The 23,101-nt window shown below is 38.5% G+C and overlaps 1 protein-coding gene across 1 annotated transcript in view; it reads left to right on the forward strand.

Annotated features, from left to right (window-relative positions):
• Positions 1–23,101, forward strand: part of PREP (prolyl endopeptidase) — a 132,144-nt gene that overhangs the window by 43,195 nt on the left and 65,848 nt on the right. The window contains 1 exon segment of the mRNA NM_174772.1: positions 7,971–8,076. Coding sequence (NP_777197.1) covers positions 7,971–8,076 — 106 coding nt within the window.

Genomic DNA, 23,101 nt, shown 5'->3' on the forward strand with positions numbered 1-23,101 from the left:
CAAAGGTTTCCTTGGTAAATATACTGTCTCAGTGAGGCTCCATACCACAGTACACACAGTTAAATTTTCTCAGTGAATTAATGTGGCTTCTTTAATGAAAGTATAAAGTCTGATAACCCCATATTTTATGCCCTTCCTTTTGATAACTGGAAATGCACATGGCAGCTATTATTGACTGGGTGTCCCTCTTCAAAACCAGAAGCCTCACTTTAGAAGGTTTCCTTTGAATAGTATAAAATATGTCAGGATGAGAAACCAGGTGAGATAATGCCTTGCATGGTGTCACAGGTCAGGTTTAGTGGGAGTGCTTTTAAAACATCTGCCTATGCTGGGGACAGAGAAGCCTGGCCTGCCGCAGTCCGTGAGGTTGCCAAGAGTTGGACACGACTGAGTGACTGAACTGACTGATGGTGGGGAGTGAAGGTAGAAGGGGAGAAGTTGAGTAAGTCATGACAGGGGTTTCGGCCAACCCTACAGGGAGCTCCTATGAGCTAGGTTATTAGCACTTCAGCATTTGCCTAACTAGGAGTGAGGGATTGGGGCTTTTGTACCTCTGCATGTGGGATGAGCCCAAAAGAATATGTCCTTGGGAGGACAAGGCCCTGAGGTTCTCAGCTGAGTGCTGTCTGCTCCAGCGCCCCGCAGCTAGGGGAACGAGTGCTTCAGCAGACTGCCGCGTCCACTACAAATGCTGCTGTCTGTGAGGTGTGTACTTAAGAATGAGTATGTTAGGTATAGCTCTCTGGAACCGGTACTGTGTCATCATAGCAGTTGTGAGAATGGGGAAAGTCAAGCAACCATTTTTAGAGGAATTCTGCTTTTCTTTAAAGAACTAGTTAGAGACCATTCCTTCCCCCAGACCTTTTCCGATCTCACTCTTCTTTCCAGCGCCCCTCCCTGTGAGATTTCTCAGTATTAATGTTTAGAGTATTACTTTATATCTGTGCGTGAATGTGTGTGTCTGACTTTCCCACCTGAGCCCTCGATTTCAAAGCCCTGTCCTGCTCTGATCTGTGTGTTCTAGAGCCTGGCTCAGCTGCAGGAGACTGTCAGTAAATGTTGCTTGAATAAACAGCCTCAGCTCTGACTCCCCTAAATAGTAGATGCCTGTGGTTGGTGGCACATGTTAAATTGTGTCTTCGGTAAAGGAGATGGAAAGTTACCTGGCAGCGGATTCTCCTGTTAAAACCAGCTACCATTTATGACAGTTTTATCTTCAACCTCATCTACCCCAGAGCAAGGGAGGATGGCTTTTGGCTTTGTTTTTTTATCTTTCAAGGTCATCTGGTTATGGATAATGAATAGCTAAGTACCAGCAGATTGCCAAATATTTTGTACCTTCCCTAGTGGCTTAGATGGTAAAGAATGTGCCTGCAGTGTGGGAGACCTAGGCTCAACCCTAGGTCGGGAGGATCCCCTGGAGAAGGAAATGGCAACACACTCCAGTTATTCTTGCCTGGAGAATTCCATGGACGGAGGAGCCTGGTGGGCTGCAGTTCATGGGATCACAAAGGGTTGGACATAATTGAATGACCAACACACTTTCTGTGAATACCACATTCTTTATACATTTGAATTTTTCTTTTTCCAGATACTTTTATCAACAAATATTATTAGATATTAATAATATCAAAGATATTATTCCTGTCTTTCTTAATTAGCATTTTCTAAAGAGGCCTGGTGTGCTGGGATTCATGGGGTCGCAAAGAGTCGGACATGACTAAGCGACTGATCTGATCGGATCTGAAAGATATTTAACCAAATTCAGCATATGACCTCATACAGTTAGGTTGTCAAGGTAACTTGTGTCTAAAGGGAAATACACTTTTTTTAAAAAGAATTGTCAGTAGTAAGAATGGTAAAGAGTTTTAGCTTTCATCCTGTTAGTGTTGTTTGAAATATAATCAGTGGACTTAGTATCAACAAATGTAAATATTTTATTTACATTTCTTAGAATTTTGTTTTTGTTAAAATTTATTTATATAAGAGGCAGATTTTCATGAAATAAAATCATTTTGACTTAAGGAAAATTTGCTTAACATTATATGGACATAAAGTGAAAGGAAGCTGTGACTTAAGAATTACGTATTTCATAATCGGTCAGGCTAGCATTGTTGCACCCCTGTTGGAAAAAGTCAGTGGTTTTGAATGAGATTAAGTGATTCCAGAGACCACGGTTTTTCTTCTGATGTCATATTGTTTAAAGGAAAACAGTGTTCTGTGAACTGGAGTTTATACTGTTCATGAAGGCCTGATGGGACCCTTGGCTCGTCTGCTTTTCTGTTTTCCTTTTATCTGGATTTCAGCAAATTCGCTTTCTGCTCTCGAGATTCAAGGTCTCCTCCACAATCAACAGTATTTTTGTCTTCCCCTTCTAGTGATTCCCAAAATTCAGTTTTTTAAACTGTCTTGAAATAGTCTGAATGTGAGGCGGTGGTTGAATATGCATTGTTACTGATTACATTTTGGTGTAAGAAGGTATTTCCTAATGTACATATTTTGGGGGCAACAGTGACTTACAAATGCATGAGCATTTGAAAATTCAGAGTTGTTTGCAGTTGAGCATATTTGTTTAGTGGCTATGAAATATCTGAGTTGTAAGGAAGAGAGACTGACTTAATTGGCATCCCAACAGCAATTCCCTTGGAACTTCCTGCCTTAGATTAAATATAAACTGCTGCAGCCATTTAGTGCAGCCAGAAATACCGAGAAAAACTCATTAGATGTGCTTGAGACAGCTGTCATCGAAGGTTTGGTGTGGTTCTTGCAGTGAGTTTTACTGCCCTGTCATTCTGTTGGCTGAATCACTGCCGCTGAATTAGCCATCATTTATGATTGATGTAGCATGACTCTAAGCACTAAGCTATAAGAGTCTGTCTTTGTTTAAAGGACAAAAGAACAAAAGTATGAAGTATTATTAATGAGACTGCTTTCTGTTACGTTTAATAAAGTGACAATTGTGATGTTGCTAATGATATTCTTAATAATATAGGACAGTTTAAAAATAAGGTGAAACTGAATTTCTGGACACTGGTTTATTGGCTATGTATATGAAAAACTTAAGGAAAATGTATAAAAGACTAGAAACAAGAGTATTTAACTCACAGAGAAGTCAATGAAGAGGAAGTTTATGAAGAAGTTTATCTTAATTAAAAGTTTATATTAGTACAGTATAAAAAGGAAATAAGGGAAAAGCAAGTTAACTAGAATGTTAAAAGTAAGATGTAGAAGCAATAACAATTAGAAAGACAAAATACAGGTTCTTAGATTGAGTTTTCAACTCAGTCAACTCAGATATTCATTTTCAAGAAACCCACTTAAAACGTAATGACAAGTAATTTGGATGGAGGATGGAGAAAAGAATTCATGGAAATCATAAACGTATACGTAGTTTTTCCAAAACCATTTGACGATGTTGAAAATACTATAAGAAGCCTAGACAGAGATGGAGAGAGTGTACCTGAATCATTTGGCCTCTTGTGTAGCTTGTGACCAAAACTCATACAAGAAAATGTGATTCAGTTTCTTGGAAAGGAGACTACTTCAGAACTTAGACAGAATGTCACAAAGAAAGAACAGCCACATTAAACAGTTTTCTAGAATCTTTGATCAAACTATACTTACTTGGAATCCCACTTCTGTTTTACAAGTACTGATTACCTCTGTGCTTTAAAATAGTTTTTTTTTTTTTCCTGAGAAAAAGATGTTTAACATACAGTGTGCTTAAAAATGCTGGATGTTTTAGACACACATAGCTATTTTGATTAATTTATAAATGCAGAAGAGACCTAATTGACATACACTTGGTTTACAAACCTGCTGATAGAAAGTGGATGGACATTTCCAGAGAGCAGGAATCTAATTCTTCCAAGTCTAAAAGCTTGATACTCCTAATAAGTAAAACCCTAAATTATCCTACTGTGTAATAAGATAAAAACTATGTCATTATTAGGTTTTTTTATGAATCATAAATATTTTCTTTTTAATTAGTCCTCAATTACGCATTCTTAATTTTTATATCTGTGTATTTTAAACATACGATAATATACCCTAAAAATGTATCCAATAAAGAATTAAAAATGAGTTAAATAAAAACATAATGACAAGTTTGCTTCTGGCCATAAGTGTAACTGGTATTGGGCTAGCCCTGCTACCATAAACAGGTAGAAAATTATACAAAATGGAAAAAACATCTTTTGGAGCTGTTGATCTACAGGTATCATAGGACTGTAATCTGTGAGAGAGATGTTCTCCTACAATAGCCCCAGGTTTCTGCCTGGAGGAATCTTCTGATTCTGGCACAAGGAAGAAGAACCCCCAGGATACTGCAGCCTCACTGGACTAGGGGTCCAAAGATCCGCATTCAGGAAGAGTGAGGCCACTGGAACTTGCAGGCACAAAACCAAAGGGGGGGAACCACCCATTAAGAGTCCTGGGAATCTTCTTGGTGTCCCCTTGAATCTTAGACTGACTATTAAGCCATACATGCATAGACGGAGGCTCCACGATTCAAGCTGTGAACAACCACCAGGAACTTGTAAGCTGACAACTAACTACTAGAGATTTAACAAGTGGGAGATTTTCACATTCTAACCAGTTAAAGTGGAAAGGACTCATGAACAACCAGGGTATTCAGCAAAAACCCCAGAATGGCCATTCATGCTTTTGCAGTATGACTGGAGACCTGCCCCAACAAAGCTTGAAAATAAGCCTTGAATGGATTAAGCTGATCTATTAAAATGAACAGCCTCAAAACTTTTTAAAGAAGGACTCCCCCCCCCCCAAAAAAAAATCCAGATGGCATTCAGAATGTTCAAAATCCAACTTTAAAAAATTACTAGATGTGTAAAGAAGCAAGAAAATGTGACTTATAACCAGGAGAGAAGTTAGTTAATAAAACAGATCTAGAAATGACAGTAGTAGAATTAACAGATATGGACTTTTCAAAAGCAATTATGAAAATAAATTTAAAAGGATTTTAGCAAATGTTAATGTAAATAACAAAGAAACAGAAAATATGAAAATAACCAAGTATTTTTCTAAAAGTGAAAATAATCTGAATCAAAAAATTCTCTACATGGGCTTAATAATAGATTAGATACTATAAAAGAAAATATCAGTGAATTTGAAGACAGCATGTTGAAGCTAAGCCATGGAGAGGGGAAAAAAAAATTGAAACAAAAACAAACACAGTCTCATTCAACTGTAGAACTACACTAAGTGACCTAACATGATGTATTTGAAGTCTTAGGGTAGGGGTGAGGGGATACAAAAATTATATGAGGAAAAAGCAGCCAAAAATGTTATGAATTTGATAAAATAGACAAATCCAAATATTCAAGAAGCTCCACAAGTATGAAGTAGATGACTCCAGTGAAAGTAAATTATTACCAATTTGCAGAAAACCAAAGACAGTAAGGAAACCTTAAAAGCAGCCAGATATGAAAACATATTATACATAGGGAGAAAAACATAAGGAGTGACTTCATCTGAAACAGTGACAGTCAGAAGACAGTGGAAAGACATCTTCTTATGAAGTCTACCTTGACTGCCATATTTAAAACCACAGTCCCTCCCCACACACCTGCCTCCCTTACCCAGGCCTGTTACATGTTCTGTATGACATTTACCATTTTATAATACACTGCATTGTTGTTGTTGTTGTGTACTGGCTAAGCATGTCCAACTCTTTTGCGACCCCATGAACTATAGCCCTCTAGGCTGCTCCTGTCCTTGGGATTTCCCAAGAAAGAGTTCTGGAGTGGGTAGTCATGCTCTTCTCCAGGGGCTCTTCCCAACCCAGAGATCGAATCCGCATCTCCTATGTCTTCTGCATTGGCAAGCAGCTTCTTTACTAGTTGCGCCACCTGGGAAGCCCCAATTTATCTTTAGCACTTAGGAAAATGTCTTGTGCATAATAGTTGCTTGGCAGATATTTATTTTATGAATAAATGAAAGGATAGCTGTTGTTGGTAAGTGCATTAGTTAGAGTTCTCCAGAGAAACAGAACCAAGATATTTGATATATCTTATATATATAATATATATAATTACGTATATATATCTAACATATAACATATATTAACATACAATATAATTATATATATTATAATATATATATATATAAGATATACAAATATCCTGTTGGTTCGTATAATATATATATATATATATATATATATATATATATATATATATATATATATATAGGGGCTTCACCAGTGGCTTAGTGGTAAAGAATCTGCCTGCAACTCAGGAGATACGGGTTCAGTCCCTGGGTCGGGAAGATCCCCTGGAGAAGAGCATGGCAACTCTCTGCAGTATTCTTGCTGGGAAAAACCCATGGACAGAGGAGTCTGGCGGGCTGAAGCCCATAGGCTTGCAAAGAGTTGGACACAACTGAGCACACAATATATATGCAGAGACAGAGAAATTTTTTTAAGGAATTGGCTAACATGATTATGGTGGCTTGACACTTCCAAAATCTACAGGGTAGGCTGGCAGGTTGGAAACCCAGGAAAGTTTCAGTTCAGAATCCAGAGGCCACCTGTTGGCAGAATTCCTGCTGGCTGGGGGAGGTCGGGCTTTTCTGCTAAGGCCTTTGACTGATTGGTTGAGGCGCATCATATTATGGAGGGTAATCAGCTGTACTCAGAGTTCACCAGTTTAAATGTCAATCTCATTCAGAAAAGCACTTTCACAGAAACATCTAGAATAATGTTTGATCAAATATCTAGGTACCATGGCCTAGCGAAGATGGCACATATAATTCACCTTCAGAATAGGATGTGGAAAATAACTGAAATGTGAGTGTAAGTCAGTAAAATCACTTAGGAAGATAATTTGGCAACATCTGGTGAAGTAGAGTATGTGCATATTGTATCGCTGAGCAGTTTTACTTGCAGTTATGTACCCCAGGAAACATGTAATGAAGGCACAAGTGTTGCTTGTAAGAAGGACGAAAACCACAAATGAAGAAAATGCAAATAATCCAAATGCGCATGTGGTAGGAAGATCAATCAATTATAGTGTTTTCCTAGAGTGGAATATTTTACCTCAGTTATAACCGGTGAAGCAAATATACATGTATCAACATAGATTAATTTTTTAAATATTGAATGAAAAAATTAGTTGCAAAAGGATATATATAGTCTGATACTACTTATATCAATTTTGACAACTCAAAACAGTGTTATTTGTTGCATTAGTATTTATCAAGATTCTTTTTGCTACGAAGATTCTTCTGTTTAGTATTCTAAAAGATAGCTGCTGAAGCACAGCCTTTTATTTCTTCTGCCTTGTGTAGAGGGGACTAAAGATCCGTGTAAAAAGTTGTTCATTTGTTCAATAGAAACTTGTTAACGTGAACATTATGAACCACAAATGAACTTTTGTGTATTCACACCCATTTTGCTAATTCTTACGTATTTAGTACAGCTTTTAAAACGTATAACCCATGACAAAAATTCAAATTTAGGATATTAATATTGAGAATGACAGATTGCATGTATTTTTCAGTTAAAGGATAGACTTTATTTTTTTAAACTTTTAAAAAAGCACAGTTGGCATAGAATATTACATTAGTTTTAGGTGTACGACATAGTGATCCAACAATCAAATATATTACAATAAATGATCACCATGGCAAGTCCCATAACCATCTGTCACCATACAAAATTATTACAGTATTATTGACTATAAAGAATAGGTGCTAAGTAAAAGTCATTTTGAATCATGACATTCAGTTATATATACTGATATTTTCAGCTTAAATATTTCACTATGTTTTGTTAAAGTGATTAACTGCAAGATAAGTTAAAATTGATGTTATCTGTTTTTCTTTCTTATCCAGTCATAGGTTTGCTGTAAAGATACACCAGTGAATTTTTTTTTTTAACTTAATGTGTAACAGTGTCCTCACAAAAAATATATTCTACTAAGTTCCCTGTGCTGTTGTTGTTTCCTTTGTAGTTATCTGACGATGGTCGCTACGTCTTATTGTCGATAAGGGAGGGATGTGACCCTGTAAACCGACTCTGGTACTGTGACCTCCATCAGGAGCCCAATGGCATCACTGGTAAGCTGTCTTTCAAACACAGATGATTATTCCAGAGAGCCCCATTAAAAAGCAATTATGTTGGTCTTCTAATTGATTTCCCAGGAAACCTTCTTCCATTTAATCACGTCATCTCAGGTCTTATGATCTTTTCTTTTGATGTTATTTCTTAAAATGAAAAAAAATTTGAATGAAGCTCTTGTTGGCTTTAGCATTTTTTCTGTAGATCAAGGCTAACCATATTTTTTGTATGTTTCTCCGTGTGAAAGTATCCTGTCTGTATTGCAGATGAAGATTGTTCAGGAGAAGCTGCCCCTTTGATCTGTAAAGTATTATTACTGCCTAGACGTGATGGTGCAGACTGTCACGGGAAAGAGATCGAACACCAGTGACAATTTATCAGGCTATTATGTGATCATAAGACAGCTTCTCAGTGCTGGACACATGTGCAGTATTAGCTTAACTTGCTGCCTAAAACTGTAGGTATCAAGTTAGGACCAGCCAGTCACGAATTCTGGAGATGGCTTATTTAATTTATTTTTTTATTTTATAAAATTGCTCCCCATTATATTTTATTTATTTTTTAATATAAATTTATTTATTTTAATTGGAGGCTAATTACTTTACAATATTGTATTGGTTTTGCCATACATCAATATGAATCCACCACGGGTGTACACATGTTCCCCATCCTGAACCCACCTCCCACCTTCTTCCCCATACCATCCCTCTGGGTCATCCCAGTGCACCAGCCCCAAGCGTCCTGTATCATGCATCGAACCTGGACTGGCGATTCGTTTCATATATGATATTATACATGTTTCAATGCCATTCTCCCAAATCATCCCACCTTCTCCCTCTCCCACAGAGTCCAAAAGACTGTTCTATACATCAGTGTCTCTTTTGCTCTCTTGCATACAGGGTTATTATTACCATCTTTCTAAATTCCATATATATGCGTTAGTATACTGTATTGGTGTTTTTCTTTCTGGCTTACTTCACTCTGTATAATAGGCTCCAGTTTCATCCACCTCATTAGAACTGATTCAGATGTATTCTTCTTAATGGTTGAGTAATACTCCATTGTGTATATGTACCACAGCTTTCTTATCCATTCATCTGCTGATGGACATCTAGGTTGCTTCCATGTCCTGGCTATTATAAACAGTGCTGCAGTGAACATTGGGGTACACGTGTCTCTTTCAATTCTGGTTTCCTCGGTGTGTATGGCCTGCAGTGGGATTGCTGGGTCATAAGGCAGTTGTATTTCCAGTTTTTTAAGGAATCTCTACACTGTTTTCCATAGTGGCTGTACTAGTTTGCATTCCCACCAACAGTGTAAGAGGGTTCCCTTTTCTCCACACCCTCTCCAGCATTTATTGCTTGTAGACTTTTGGATAGCAGCCATTCTGACTGGTGTGAAATGGTAGCTCATTGTGGTTTTGATTTGCATTTCTCTGATAATGAGTGATGTTGAGCATCTTTTCATGTGTTTGTTAGCCAAGATGGCTTATTTTAAATGTTGTTTTCCTCCAACATTTATATCATATCAGCACCATCATCAAGCATTAAAGCTTTTCAACAGCATTATTTACTGTGCTGGGAATTCCCAGACCCCAAAACTATCAGGGATATTAGCACCCGGTGCTCGAGCTCATGCTTAGATGTGTCAGTCCTGTCCGACTCTTTGGGACCCCATGGACTATAGCCTGCCAGGCTCCTCTGTCCATGATATTCTCCAGGGAAGAATACTGGAGTGGGTTGCTATACCCTCCTCCAGGGGATCTTTCCCACCCCAGAATCGAACCTGTGTCTTCCTGTGTTACAGGCAGATTTTTTACCACTGAGGCAGTGGGGAAGCCCTTAGCACCCAGATAATGGCACAATTACCCCATATTCTGGTTAATATGAAATAAATACATTTTAGAGATGTGTATGTTCAGTCTCTCAGTTGTTTACGACTCTTTGTGACCTTATGGTCTATAGCCCACCAAGGCCTTCTGTCAGTGGGAATCTTCAGGCAAAAATACTGGAATGGGTTGCCATTTCCTACTCGAGGGGATCTTCCTAACCTAGAGATTGAATCCACTTCTCTTGCGTCTCCTGTATTGGCAGATGGACTCTTTATCACTAGTGCCACATAGGAAGCACCATATTTCAGAGATAGTTGACACAAATTTTTAAAATATACAATATTGTTTCATGTCTAATTGTTGATTAGATTCCCTCATTATTAGTATTTTATCTATGTTATGATCAGAAAATATATACCATTTTATATTATTAATTGGGTACTGCATCATTTTTAAACTTCTTTGAACAAGATCTGCAAAACAAAAAGATATATCCATTTTGATCTCATGAATACTACATCCACCTTGGTTTTCACATTCTCTGAAAGATGCACAACACCACTCAAGAATCACTCACCTGAGTTGCAAGTCTAGCTCTGCACAGAGCTGAGCATGGAAAGTCGAATCTTATACAAGATGACAGATATTACTGTGCTGTAGTCCTGCCCACTTTCCTGCTTGGGCCTAGGATGGTGGAAGGGACTTTGCCTTTCTCCAGTTTATCAAAAATTTCAGTTACAGTGTCTTCCTCCAGAGAGCACTGCTTTCGTTTTCTATTTATTACTCCATTATATCTTTAAATTATTAGTAGGCCTGTTATTAAAAGATACACACATTGCTTAATTGACTCCAAATGCAGAGAAAAAATTTCATCGACACTTTAACACTCTGAACTATTTCTGTGTCCACTTTCATAATAAACAGTACTACTTTGAGTGAGACTTAGCAAATGCCAGTGCCTCTGTTTTCTTCCTGACCGCTTAGGGTCCTTACCTTTTTTCCCCCACTACCTCTCTCTGCCCCATGTTTTTAGCATTTATGAGAAATTAACAAGGAGGATATGATACGCAGAGATTGGGATTCCAGGAGGAAGGCGGCGTAGAGGTGCACTGCTGCCGCTGCTGTTGCTGCTATGTCACTTCAGTCGTGTCCGAGAGGTGCCCTGGGCCCTCATAAATAAGATTCTAGTCCTTGCAGCCATGAATGAACATGAGGAATGAAAGAGGGAGGCATTTAAAAAAATCCTGAAGGCTATGTTCAAGTTGGAAGATACTTAGAGAATATGCCAGGTCCTGGCTTCCCTTCCTGACGTAATCTTTCCTTGACTTATGAGACCATTGTCTTTGTTTTCTAGGTGATTTTTGTGTAGCTTAGGTGAAAAACCCAGCACAGAATAATCACTCAGTAAATTTAGCAATTATTGTTTTCCAAATTGTTCTCTCTCTTTTTAAAAAAAAATTCTTCTAGAGGAACTTTAAGATTATTTTGCCTTGATCTGAACAAAACCCAGCTATATGTCTGACTAGGACTACGTGTAAATCTTCACATTTATTTGGGACTGTACCTCTGAGTTATATAGGAAACTACATATATCTTACTAAAGTTATTGCTAGGTGTTTTATATTTGTGAAATATCAATGGTTAGTGAATGTGTCTGTCAAGGTTTAACAAGAGAAGCAGAACCAGTAGGAGATATATATTAAGAGATTTATTGCAAGGGATTGGCTTACAAGATTAGAGGCCTGGCCAGCTAGGAAAGTCTGAAACCAGTAGGGCAGGTCATCAGGAGGGACAGGCTGAAACGGTCAGGCATAGGTTGAAGCTGCTGTCCACAAGTGGAATTTCTTCTTGTTCAGGGAAGCCTCAACTCTGCTGGAAGGCTCAGGCCTACCCAGACTGTCTAGGATAATCTCCTTTACTTAAAGTCAACTGATTATGGTCTTTAATCATATCTATAAAATACCTTCACAGTAACACCTAGATTAGTGTTTGATCGGTTAATTCAGTACATCAGTTTAGACAAGTGGATGTATCAAAAAGACCTTCCCAGTGAGCTCATGGAAAACCACATGGAAAAGAACAGAGCAAACAAGTCTTACAATAACCTCATACTGTTTTTAAAAATGAGAATACTAAACTGACCAGTGTGTGGAATTCATTGATTCAAAAGTATAGAATATCCTGTAAATAAGAAAACACAATGTACATGAATAAGATAGATGGATTTTAAGCTGTTGAGTTGCACACAGACAAATTGGGAGCAATTTGTAGAGTGTTCTCCAGTGATAGCTGCTAAATTCTGGGTATAGTTCTGGGCCTATCTTTTTTTTTTTTTCTCTTTACTAGCATTAAACCTATGAATATCATAAGCCTCAGAGGAGTTCTTTTGAATGGCAGTCCTAGGATTCTGAAAGCTCTCAACAGTTGCAGTGATTGACCAGTACTAAGAAAATGAAATCAGTTCCCACTCTTGCGTTCAAAAGTCAATTAATTGTGTAGGTCAGGATTAAAAGATCTTTGTGTGTGTGTGTGTGTGTGTGTGTGTGTGTGTGGCTGGGGGCGGGGGTGGTGGTAGTGTGTGTATGTGTTTTTTTTTTAATTGACTGCTGATTCATTATGAGTTAATTATATGATTGGGGCTTCCTACGTGGCTCAGTGGTAAAGAATCCACCTGCCATTGCACAAGGCACAGGTTCGATTCCTGGATCGGGAAGATCCCCCGGAGTAGGAGTCTACCCAATGCGGTATTCTTGCCTGGGAAAATCCCACGGATAGAGGAGCCTGGCAGGCTACAGTCCATGGGATTGCAAGCAGTCAGACACATCTGGGCGACTGAGCACACACGCACTATTACATGATTATGACTGGTTAGAAAAAACAAGTACCGTGGGTGAGTTTAAATGTTGAAGACACTGAGTGTATTTGGTTTATAACAGGAGAGACATAGAAGATTGATATTGTGATTATTAAAATTTTTAAAATAGTTCCTCTTCATTACAGTTGGGTATATTGAGACAGTAAGCCTTTAAAATCTCAACTGTACCACTAAATAATTGGTGACCCTGGAAAAGTCATCCCTTCTGTCTTCATATTTGCACAAATACAAATGAGGCAGTGGTACCTACTTCGTAATACCTGCTTAGCAATAGGTAAGTGATACCTACTTAGCAATGGTGAAGAGTAATGAAAATGCACAGAAAAGGGCTTCGCAGGGTTCCTGGCATAGAGTGGATTCTCACGTATGCCTTCTTTCTTTATCCGTTTGTTTTTTGACTGAAAGGGGAATATTTGGAGTCATCACACCATGGTTTTAGGAAGTAGATTAAATATATTAAAGATGCCCTAAAAATAATGTATCTTTAGTCTCAAAGCTGCTCTAAACACAGATCTTGGTATTATTTTATGTAAAACTCGATTCATAATCAGCAGAGTCCTTATATGGAAGAAAACTTGAAGAGGTGTGCCTCTCGTGGGGGCACGTTTAATTTTTCAGGTTGATAACTGAAAATTCCAGAGAGCATATACCCAGTTGGGGACCGTGACTGCCACCCAGAATCTTTTTCATGACGTTCCCTTACTGCTCCCGCATTTTTGTTAACCTGTTTAAACTAAAGGAAATAATAATATTTAAGTTAAATGCTAAATGTGCTAGTTAACTGAAATAGTAGGTGAGTTAAACTGAATAGCTGGTGACTGAAAACTAAATCCAGTGTTATGAAATCATCAACATTATACTGCATAAATTGATACCCCTTGTGATAACCTCAGGCCATTCTGTTACCATTTTAATCATGTTTACCTTAACGGCAGGGAGATTTACCAGCATTGCCCTATACATTAATTCTTTATTTATTAGGGCATCACTAAATATCCTGTCTGGAGAACTAAATGATTTCACTGAGGAAGCTCTTTTGTAACATTTCTGTCATTTTTGTTTTCCAAGAAAACCTTCCGCCTGTGTGCATTTTGAAATGAGAAGCACCAAAAAATGGCCAGTGGCTGCTTAATACCACAGAAGAGGATAACACATACTACATAAATATAGAATGGAAAAAATCTTAAACTCTTGAGAGTTAAAAGTATGCTCTCTGAGTGATTTACATTTATGCCAGTTTGATTTTCCGTTCAAGGACTAGCTGACCTTGCTCTGAGCTACTCTGTGAGCAGGATCTTTTCTTTTACCCTTGCCTCTCTTTGGAGAACCTCACTTCTGCCACTTAGGTTTGCAGTATTTTTACTTAGTAGTAACATGACCACATTTCTTGCAAACTGTGGGCCGTGGCTGCTCACAGGAACTGCAGTTCATGCTGTAGCTGCTCCTGTCCTTACTTTTCTGAACACTTCGCTCATCACTGGATGGAAACTGCACTTGGCCTCTTGTCTGGGCCTTAGAAGCCTCTATAATTTTCCAAGTGTTCAAAATAGCTAAGCAGGCCCCCTCCAAGGAATATTGCACCGTCTTCTGCTCTGGCTGCTGGAGACGTGTCCCGAGTCACTGTCTGCTTTCTCTGGGGAAAGAGGCACTTCTGCCCTAGAAGTTAACATGCTTCCTCTTGCTTTTGTGATACCTTTCCTGCTTCTGGCCCTTCTGCCCCTTCCCCTGTTCTGGTTTCTTTTTTCTCTTCATACAAAAACCTTGTGTGTGTGATTCCTTTTGAGCTGCACAAGGTTAAGGACCTTGTCTGTCTCATTGCCATAGGGTCCCTAGCACCTAGAACAGTGCCTGACAACAATAGAGATTCTCTCCTTGACCAGACTTGAGTCAGGCTCCTCTGAGCCTCTTCTCGGTTAGGCTTCAGTCTTAGTTCCTTGTCCCCCTGCTCAACTTTCTGGGTCCACAGAGCCCCAGTTGTAGTGAGAATCCTGCTAGGTCAGTTTAAAGACAGTCCTGTACCCTTGGTATGGATCCAATTCCCCTTCCCCCAGCTATCCCTCATGTGCTTAACCTGCTTTCACCAAAAATCCCCCTACCCTGATGTCTTCTCTTAGTAATTTTTGATCTACCAACCCTCTCATTCTGCACTTTGGCTATAAACCTCCAGCTATCTTTTCTGTATTTGAGTTCTGTGTGATCTCTCTCCCTTATTGCAGTAGTCTTGAGTAGTCTTCATTACCATCTTAACAAGTGTCGGATAACTTTTCTTTAACACAGACTCATAGTAGATGGGTACCAGCTTGTCTCCGATAACTTCACTTGCCCCTTTAGAGATCCTGTGCTCAGATGGCCCTGCTTGAGAAGCCACCTTGTTCATTTACTTGTGAGTAATCTTTACCCTTCTGGGCTGTTTAACTTTTTTGAATTAATTTTTTTGTTTTCTATTAAATCCTGAGAACGATGAAAGAAAGTATAGACCGTTTCTCTCCTGTCCTGTATATTATGTGAGCGGAAGGTTTCTGCTTCTCTTGTTTATAATTGAAAGTATAGAGGTGCGAAGGTATCACTTAGGACACCAGGCAGCATGACATTTTATTAGTTCTGCAGTGGGAAAGGCAGCCGAGTCTTGACCCCTGCAGTTCTTAGTGTGATTCATGCCTGTGGAGTAGCTGAAATTAATCATCTGGAACCTTGCAGGAGTATGATTTGTGTCTGGATTTTCTTCTATTTCTGTACCTTTCTAAATCAAGACTACTGTTTCTTTTGAAATATATATATATATATATATACACACACTTATTTATGCATGTATATACTTTGTTTCCTAAATTTGCTATAAATATTATGGATACATAAAGTTGTTTCATATTGACTAAATTTAGAGTAAATGTTCACATATTTTCTGCATTACAATTAAATGTCAGACCTCAGAGTTTTCCTTTTTCTTGCCAGTATGTGAACTTTTAAGATATTTTCATGAAAATTTATACCCTAAAGATACAAAAGATGATTTTCAACATGCTTTTATACATGTGTAACTTTGTGTATTGTATTTCTAAATGTTCTCATTGGGAAAGTGAAAGAAACTGCTAACTTCTTTTAAATTTGGTTACTTCTCTTGTCTTTACCTTATCGAGAAATGTATATAAGGCTCAGTCTGAAACAGGATTATGTGAATGTTATATTTAGTCACGAAGCAGACATGTATCTGTGCTGCACTTTGTGCCGGGCGCTGTGCCGGGTGACGGCAGTGATGACAGCCTGTCCCTGCCGGATGTGCGCTCCCCGCCAGTTGGACGGAGGCCACGAGACGGCCAGTACACAGCGTCAGGGTTATCACCGGTGCTGTCACCACGCACACATGTCCAGGCCCAAGTTAGGACCTGTCTGAGGTTTGGAAACTCTAAATCCCCTCTCCTGTCTGCTGTCTGTCTTTTGTTTGTTCCCCTTTCTTTTGGGTTCTTTCATTTTTCTGTAGCAGGTCAGTTACTTTTTTCCCCTATTTAATAGGATAATCAGCAGCAAAACACCATTTGGCCCTATTCTGAATAAACATACAATAAGAAGTTTTTAAATAGGATCCATAAGAAGTAATTGTTAGATGCAAAGAACTCTGAATGTCTAAAATCTTTGTTGTTGGTAACTTAACATCATTGTGCTTCATCATCTTTAAAATGGACCTGAAGTGGTCTTTGCTCATGACACAGCATTTGGGGACGAAATTAAAAGATGCTCGCTCCTTTGAAGAAAAGCTATGACAAACCTAGACAGCATATTAAAAAGCAGAGACATCATTTGCCAACAAAAGTTTGTACAGTCATAGCTATGGTTTTTCCAGTAGTCATGTATGAGACCCTAATGTGCGAGAATTGGACCATAAAGAAGGCTGAGCACTGAAAAATTGATGCTTTCAAATTGTGGTGCTGGAGAAGACTCTTGAGAGTTCCTTGGACAACAGGGAGATCAAACCAGTCAATCTTAAAGGAAATCAACCCTGAATACTCATTGGAAGGACTGATGCTGAAGCTCCAATACTTTGGCCACCTGATACAAAGAGCCAACTTATTAGAAAAGACCCTGATGCTGGGAAGATTGAGGGCAGGAGGAAAAGGGGGCAACAGAGGATGAGATGGCATCACCAACTTTCAGCAAACTCAGGGAGATAACAAAGAACGGGGAAGCTTAGGGTGCTGCAGTCCATAGGCTTGCAGAGTCGGACATGACTGAGCAACTGAGCAACAGCATTGGAGGAAAAGATGAGTGATGCTGACATGCTGATTTTTGTAAGGAAATAGAAGCTTATCTTAAGCTTCATCCAGACTTTTACTAACCTGTCTCTCAGCTTTTTACCTTTTTTTGCAGAAAGTTTGATCATTTTAGATAAAATTTTTAGCACATACCATGCCTTCCTTTTAATGCTTTCATGTCAGGAAAGAAAACTAGCTTTCACCTGCATTAGAAATCAATCTACACTACATGCTAACATAGTACTACAAAAGGAAGCTTAGTGTTTGTCAGACACTTAAATTATTCACTCAGCCGTCTCTGCAATGCAGGGCAGGTGACCTGTTGTGTCTGGGTATCTGGGACAATTTTGACTCCCATGTTCATGCCTGGTGGGGCTGGCTGTCTTTTGAAAGTGGAGAGGAAAGGTGCGGTGGGGGGGAATAAACATTCAAGGAACTTGAAACAGATGAGTCGTCTCAAGTTGAGCAAAGTCATCAGAGCATTAAAAAGTCAGACTAAGGAGGAGGGCTTCTGTGAGAGACAGGGAGTTATCAGAAAATAAGTTTGTGTTTCTGAGTGGGAATGCCAGCAACCCAAAAGAATTGGAACATCAAAAGACAATATAAAAGTAAGAAAAAAACCCATTAATTTTGAAGTAAAATATGAAGTACTAGCAACAAAATCCCATGGATGGAAGAGCCTGGAAGGCTGCAGTCCATGGGGTCGCTGAGGGTCGGACACGACTGAGTGACTTCACTTTTACTTTTCACTTTCATGCATTGGAGAAGGAAATGGCAACCCACTCCAGTGTTCTTGCCTGGAGAATCCCAGGGACAGCGGAGCCTGGTGGGCTGCCGTCTATGGGGTCGCACAGAGTCGGACACAACTGAAGTGAGTTAACAGCAACAGTGACAAAATTAATAATTTTACCAATTTTTAAATTAGTGATTATAAAGGTGTTTTCCTAGGAAAATGGTCTTGTGCCCTGAGAGATGGAAATTAGATTTTTATAAGTTCACTTTTAGCAAATAAATAGTGCTGTTCTGAAGCCACATTCTGCTTATTTTTGTCACTTGAGAAATGCTGGGGTGATAACCAGCATTGGGGTGGTAGTGAATATTTTCTTAGCATTTCCTCGTGCCAAGTTCTAGATATCCCATTGTCTTTTCACCAACCTCTAAGGAGCCTGTGTTGTTACCTGGAGGAAACTGAGAAGGGTGAGGTCAGTTAGCTTTTCTGATGCCGTTGAAAGATTCACACCCAGGTCAGTTGGATTCCATGCCCATGTTTTAGCCATCACCGTGTGGCAGGTGCGACAGAATGAAGGCATCAGGCCAGAGAGAACAGCGGCCTTCTGCTCCCCTCAGTCCTGGAGCGTGACCCGTGTCTGCTGTGCATTTGTTAACCGTTGTCAGAGGCCAAGGCTGCCGTGTTCTGTCAGTGTAAGTGCACTTTTTAGCTCCTGTTATGAGAGAGCTTATAAAACATTTTCTATGGAATATACTTAATAACATTGATTTTCAAAGAAAGCAATACAAGTAATGAATTGCTCTAGAGAAAGTTTTAGATATTTTAAGCTCACCTTCACTCAGTAAACTCATCTTTCCCCCACCAAGAAACAGATTTATAAAAAGTAATTTCAACTTCAGTGTAGAGAAGTTTGGGAATCGAATTCTGTTGACTTCAAAAGGAAGAACCACTTACACACAAAAATACCTCAGAAGAGGTGGGCAAAAGTGAGATGGTTTGAGAGTTTAGCCACATCTCTTTTTTTTTTTTTTTAAGTAACTCCATTTTTTAAAAAATTAAATCAGTAGTGTTTTAACTTGTGAATAACAAAATGGAATGAGTCCCATTGTTCAACTGGAATACCATTTCTCTTGAATTATCTTGTGGCCAAAGCCTGAGGAGCATCGGTTCCCAGAGAGCCAAAGATTTTATGAGCCCTTGTTTTAAACATGCTGCCCTGTTAGCCTGTACTTTGAACAGCTTTTCATATTATAGTTGGATTTGTATAAATCCAGCCACATTCCTAAGTCTGACTTGTGTGCATTTATGACTAATGTCAGTGTTTCAGAAATTGGTGGCAGATAATGACCACAAACTTTTTTAAATTGTTTAAGCGTGTTTGGAGCTTGATTATTTAAAACAAGTGCATGGCATCTTCAGGTTCACCTGACTATGCAGACGTACTAAAGGAAATTTATGCTATGTGTTGTCTTTAGTGGACATTTCAGTGACTTTTTTACAGGCGGGGGAAAGTAGGGTCATAGTAAATACCACTGCAATGGCTGTAAGGCCTTTTCAGTCAGAAACCGGAAGATGGTTACTTTGAGAAGTAAAGGTTTCACATCAGGAAATGTTTTATTGTCAGAGGAACATTTAAGGAATCTGACATTTCCCTGAACTAAGACTTTGTGTTTACAAATGTCACAGTCCAGAAAATTGTTTCATCATTCTTATAATAAACAAATATAACCTTCTGACGCTGTAAATTTTGCATTGCCAACTAATTTTTTAACTTTGTCTTATAAGGAATAATAGTCTTTGGGTTTCTTTTCGTTTTAGTGTTGTTTTACGTAAACTGAGATGCATTTGTCTTTGAATGGATCACCTGCTTCGGGGGTCAGCAGTTTGTCACTGGAAAAAGAAAAATATTTGACTCAGATTTGGAACTTAATTATTTATGACAATTAATTGTAAGGACTTTAGTTTGTGGGAATGTAGCAGGTGATATAATAATCTACTTGAATAGTCTAATTGAAACAACAAAAATGTTGTAAAAAGTTAATAAATCATCTACTAAATATATTGCTAATTGGCACAAAAGAAGAGAAATCATAGAGACCAAAGACAAAATGAAAGCAGGAATCCTGGGATGTGAGCTGGTTTGTCTCAGAATGTTTCTGCTGGGGTTTGAGTCTGAGCTTCCCTTTGGTGGTGGTGTATGGATTACTGAGAAATAGACCTGCCAATGGTAGAGAGGGAAGTTGGGGAGAGGCAGGGTATGTAGTAAGGAAACCTGCCTGTCTCTGTCTTGGAGGCAGGATTTGGATTCTCCTAAAACAGAAGGACTGACATTCACATGTGTTCACATTGACTTGATTCTCTCTATGGGGTCCAAAAATCTCCATGCCTAGAATTTAAAGTGCTCCCAGGTTGGTTGCCTCCCAAGAAGCAAACAGAAGCCAGATACAAATCTTATCTGAAATAATGTCATTTCAACCCAGGCCTCCAAGAATTCTCAAAGATAGCATATCAAGGGAAATCAGTTCATAATCAGAAATCACAGATTAGATGAAAGAAGTTCACCACCATGAGAAGTAGAGCCAGCAGATTCACACCAGAGTGGAATTATCAGATTCCTAATGGTGTTGAACTGAATGGTGTTGAAACTGAAACTGCAATATTTTGGCCACCTGATATGAAGAACTGACTCATTGGAAAAGACCCTGATGCTAGGAAAGATTGAAGGCAGGAGGAGAAGGCGACAACAGAGGATAAAATGGTTGGATGGCATCACCGACTCAATGGACATGAGTCTGGGTAAACTCCAGGAATTGGTGATTGACAGGGAGGCCTGGCATGCTGCAGTCCATGGGGTCGCAAAGAGTTGGACATGACTGAGCAACTGAACTGAACTGAATATAAAATAATTGTGTAAATGCACTTTTAAAAACAGTGATGCTGCTTTTAAAAAAATAAATGAGAAGCTTGGAAACATAAGCAAGAAACAAAATATTATAAATAATGACCAAACATTTGGAAGAGGACTAAATAGAACTTCTAAAATTAGAAGTATAATTAATGTTAAAAGTTAGGTTATTAGGTTAAAGAAGAGATGAGACATAGCTGAAGAGAGAGTTTGTGAAAGTGAATATAAAAAGAAATTACATAGAAGACAACCCACAAAGAGATGGAAAGCATTTGAGTGGTTAGGAGACATGGAGAAGAACATATTGGGACCATCCATTTTTCAGAAGACAACTGGCCAAATTTGTTAAAATGAAAATGATGTAGCTGTCTTAATATTGGAGTAGACTTTAAAGTAACATACATTACTTGAGATAAAACTTCATAATCATAGAAAGTTCAATACAGTTTTATTTAGATATAATAATTCTAATTGTGTATGTATCTAACAGTGTACTTTCAAAATACAGAAAATAAAAATTAACAGAAATACAACTAATGACAGACAAATCTGCAATCAGAAGCATTTTAACAGACCTTTTAACTGATAGAAAAAATGGCCCCTTAAGCCAATAAATATTTAGATTCAAACAAAAGATTTATAAATTACTTAATAGATAGGTAAGGTGGTCTGGTACTCCCATCTCTTTAAGTATTTCCCACAGTTTATTGTGATCCACACAGTCTTGAGCACAGTCTTTAGATCCATGAAGGCTTTAGCATAGTCAATGAAGCAGAAATAGAATTCCCTTGCTTTTCCCGTAATCCAGTGAATGATGGCAATTTGATCTCTTCTCTGCCTTTTCTAAATCCAGCTTTTGTACATCTGGAAGTTCTCAGTTCATGTACTGCTGAAGCCTAGCTTGAAAGATTTTGAGTGTAACCTTGCTAACATGTGAAATGAGCATAATCATACAGTAGTTTGAACAATCTTTGGCATTGCCTTTCTTTGGGATTGGAAACAAAACTGATCTTTTCCAGTCCTGTGGCTACTGCTGAGTTTTCCAAATTTACTAACGTATTCAGTGGAGCACTTAAACAGCATCATCTTTTAGGATTTTAAATAGCTCAGCTGGAATTCCACTACCTCTGCTAGCTTTGTTCCTAGTAGTGCTTCCTAAGGCCCACTTGACTTCACATTGCAGGATGTCCGGCTCTATATGAGTGACACACTATCGTGGTTATCCAGGTCATTAAGACCTTTTTTGTACAGTTCTTGCCACCTCTTCTTAATATCTTCTGCTTCTGTTAGATCCTTACCATTTCTGTCCTTTATCATGCCCATCCTTGCATGAAATGTTTCCTTGATATCTCCAGGTTCCTGAAGAGATCTCTGATCTTTCCCGTTGTGTTGTTTTCCTCTATTTATTTGCATTGTTTATTAAAGAAGGCCTTCTTTTTCCTTCTTGCTGTTTTCTAGAACTCTGCACTCCTTTGGGCATATCTTTCCCTTTTCCCCTTGCCTTTCACTTCTCTTCTTCCCTGAGCTATTTGTGAAGCTTCCTCAGGCAACCACTTTTCAGTCTTGCATTTCTTTTTCTTTGGGATGGTTTTGGTCACCACCTCCTGTTCAGTGTTACAAACTTCCATCCATAGTTCTTCAGGTACTCTCTCTACCAGATCTAATCCATTGAATATCAGTCACTTCCACTGTATAGTCATAAGGGATTTGATTTAGGTTGTTCTTGAATGACCCAGTGGTTTCCTCTGCTTTCTTCAATTTAAGTGTAAATTTTGCAATAAGGAGCTCATGATCTGAGCCATAGTCAGCTCCTGGTCTTGTTTTTACTGACTGTATAGAACTTCTCCATCTTTGGCTGCAAAGAGCATAATCAGTCTGATTTTGGTATTGACCACCTGGTGATGCCCCTATGTAGAGCCATCTCTTGGGTTGTTGGAAAAGTGGGTTTGGTCTGACCGAGTGCATTCTCTTGACAAGACTCTGTTAGCTTTTGCCCTGCTTCATTTTGTAAACAGCAACAGCAACTTAGCATATCACAGCAAAAATCTGAAAAATATACATTCTTTTCAGTCATATAAACATTCTAAAGTCACTTAAGAAAAATTAGGCCACAAATTTTTGTCAACAATTTTAAAAAGATTGAAATCATAGAGTGTGTTCTTTGTATACAGTAGGATTTAACCAGAAGTCAATAATGATAACCAGAGGATAAATAATCTTACAAAGACACTGTCAGATCAGACACCAAAAATAGAAAGAAATCAGACTCAAAAAATCCATGTTGTATGGTTTCATTATATTAGAAATGTAAAAATGAGGCAAAATTAGACTATAGTGTTCATGGCTGCGTGTTAAGGCAAAAAGTGAACAAAGACAAATAAGAAACTGATTACCATAAAAGGATAATAATTACCTTCAAGCAGTAGAGGGCTTGCT

Source organism: Bos taurus, chromosome 9 (genome assembly GCF_002263795.3).
Source record: "Bos taurus isolate L1 Dominette 01449 registration number 42190680 breed Hereford chromosome 9, ARS-UCD2.0, whole genome shotgun sequence".
NCBI lineage: Eukaryota > Metazoa > Chordata > Mammalia > Artiodactyla > Bovidae > Bos > Bos taurus.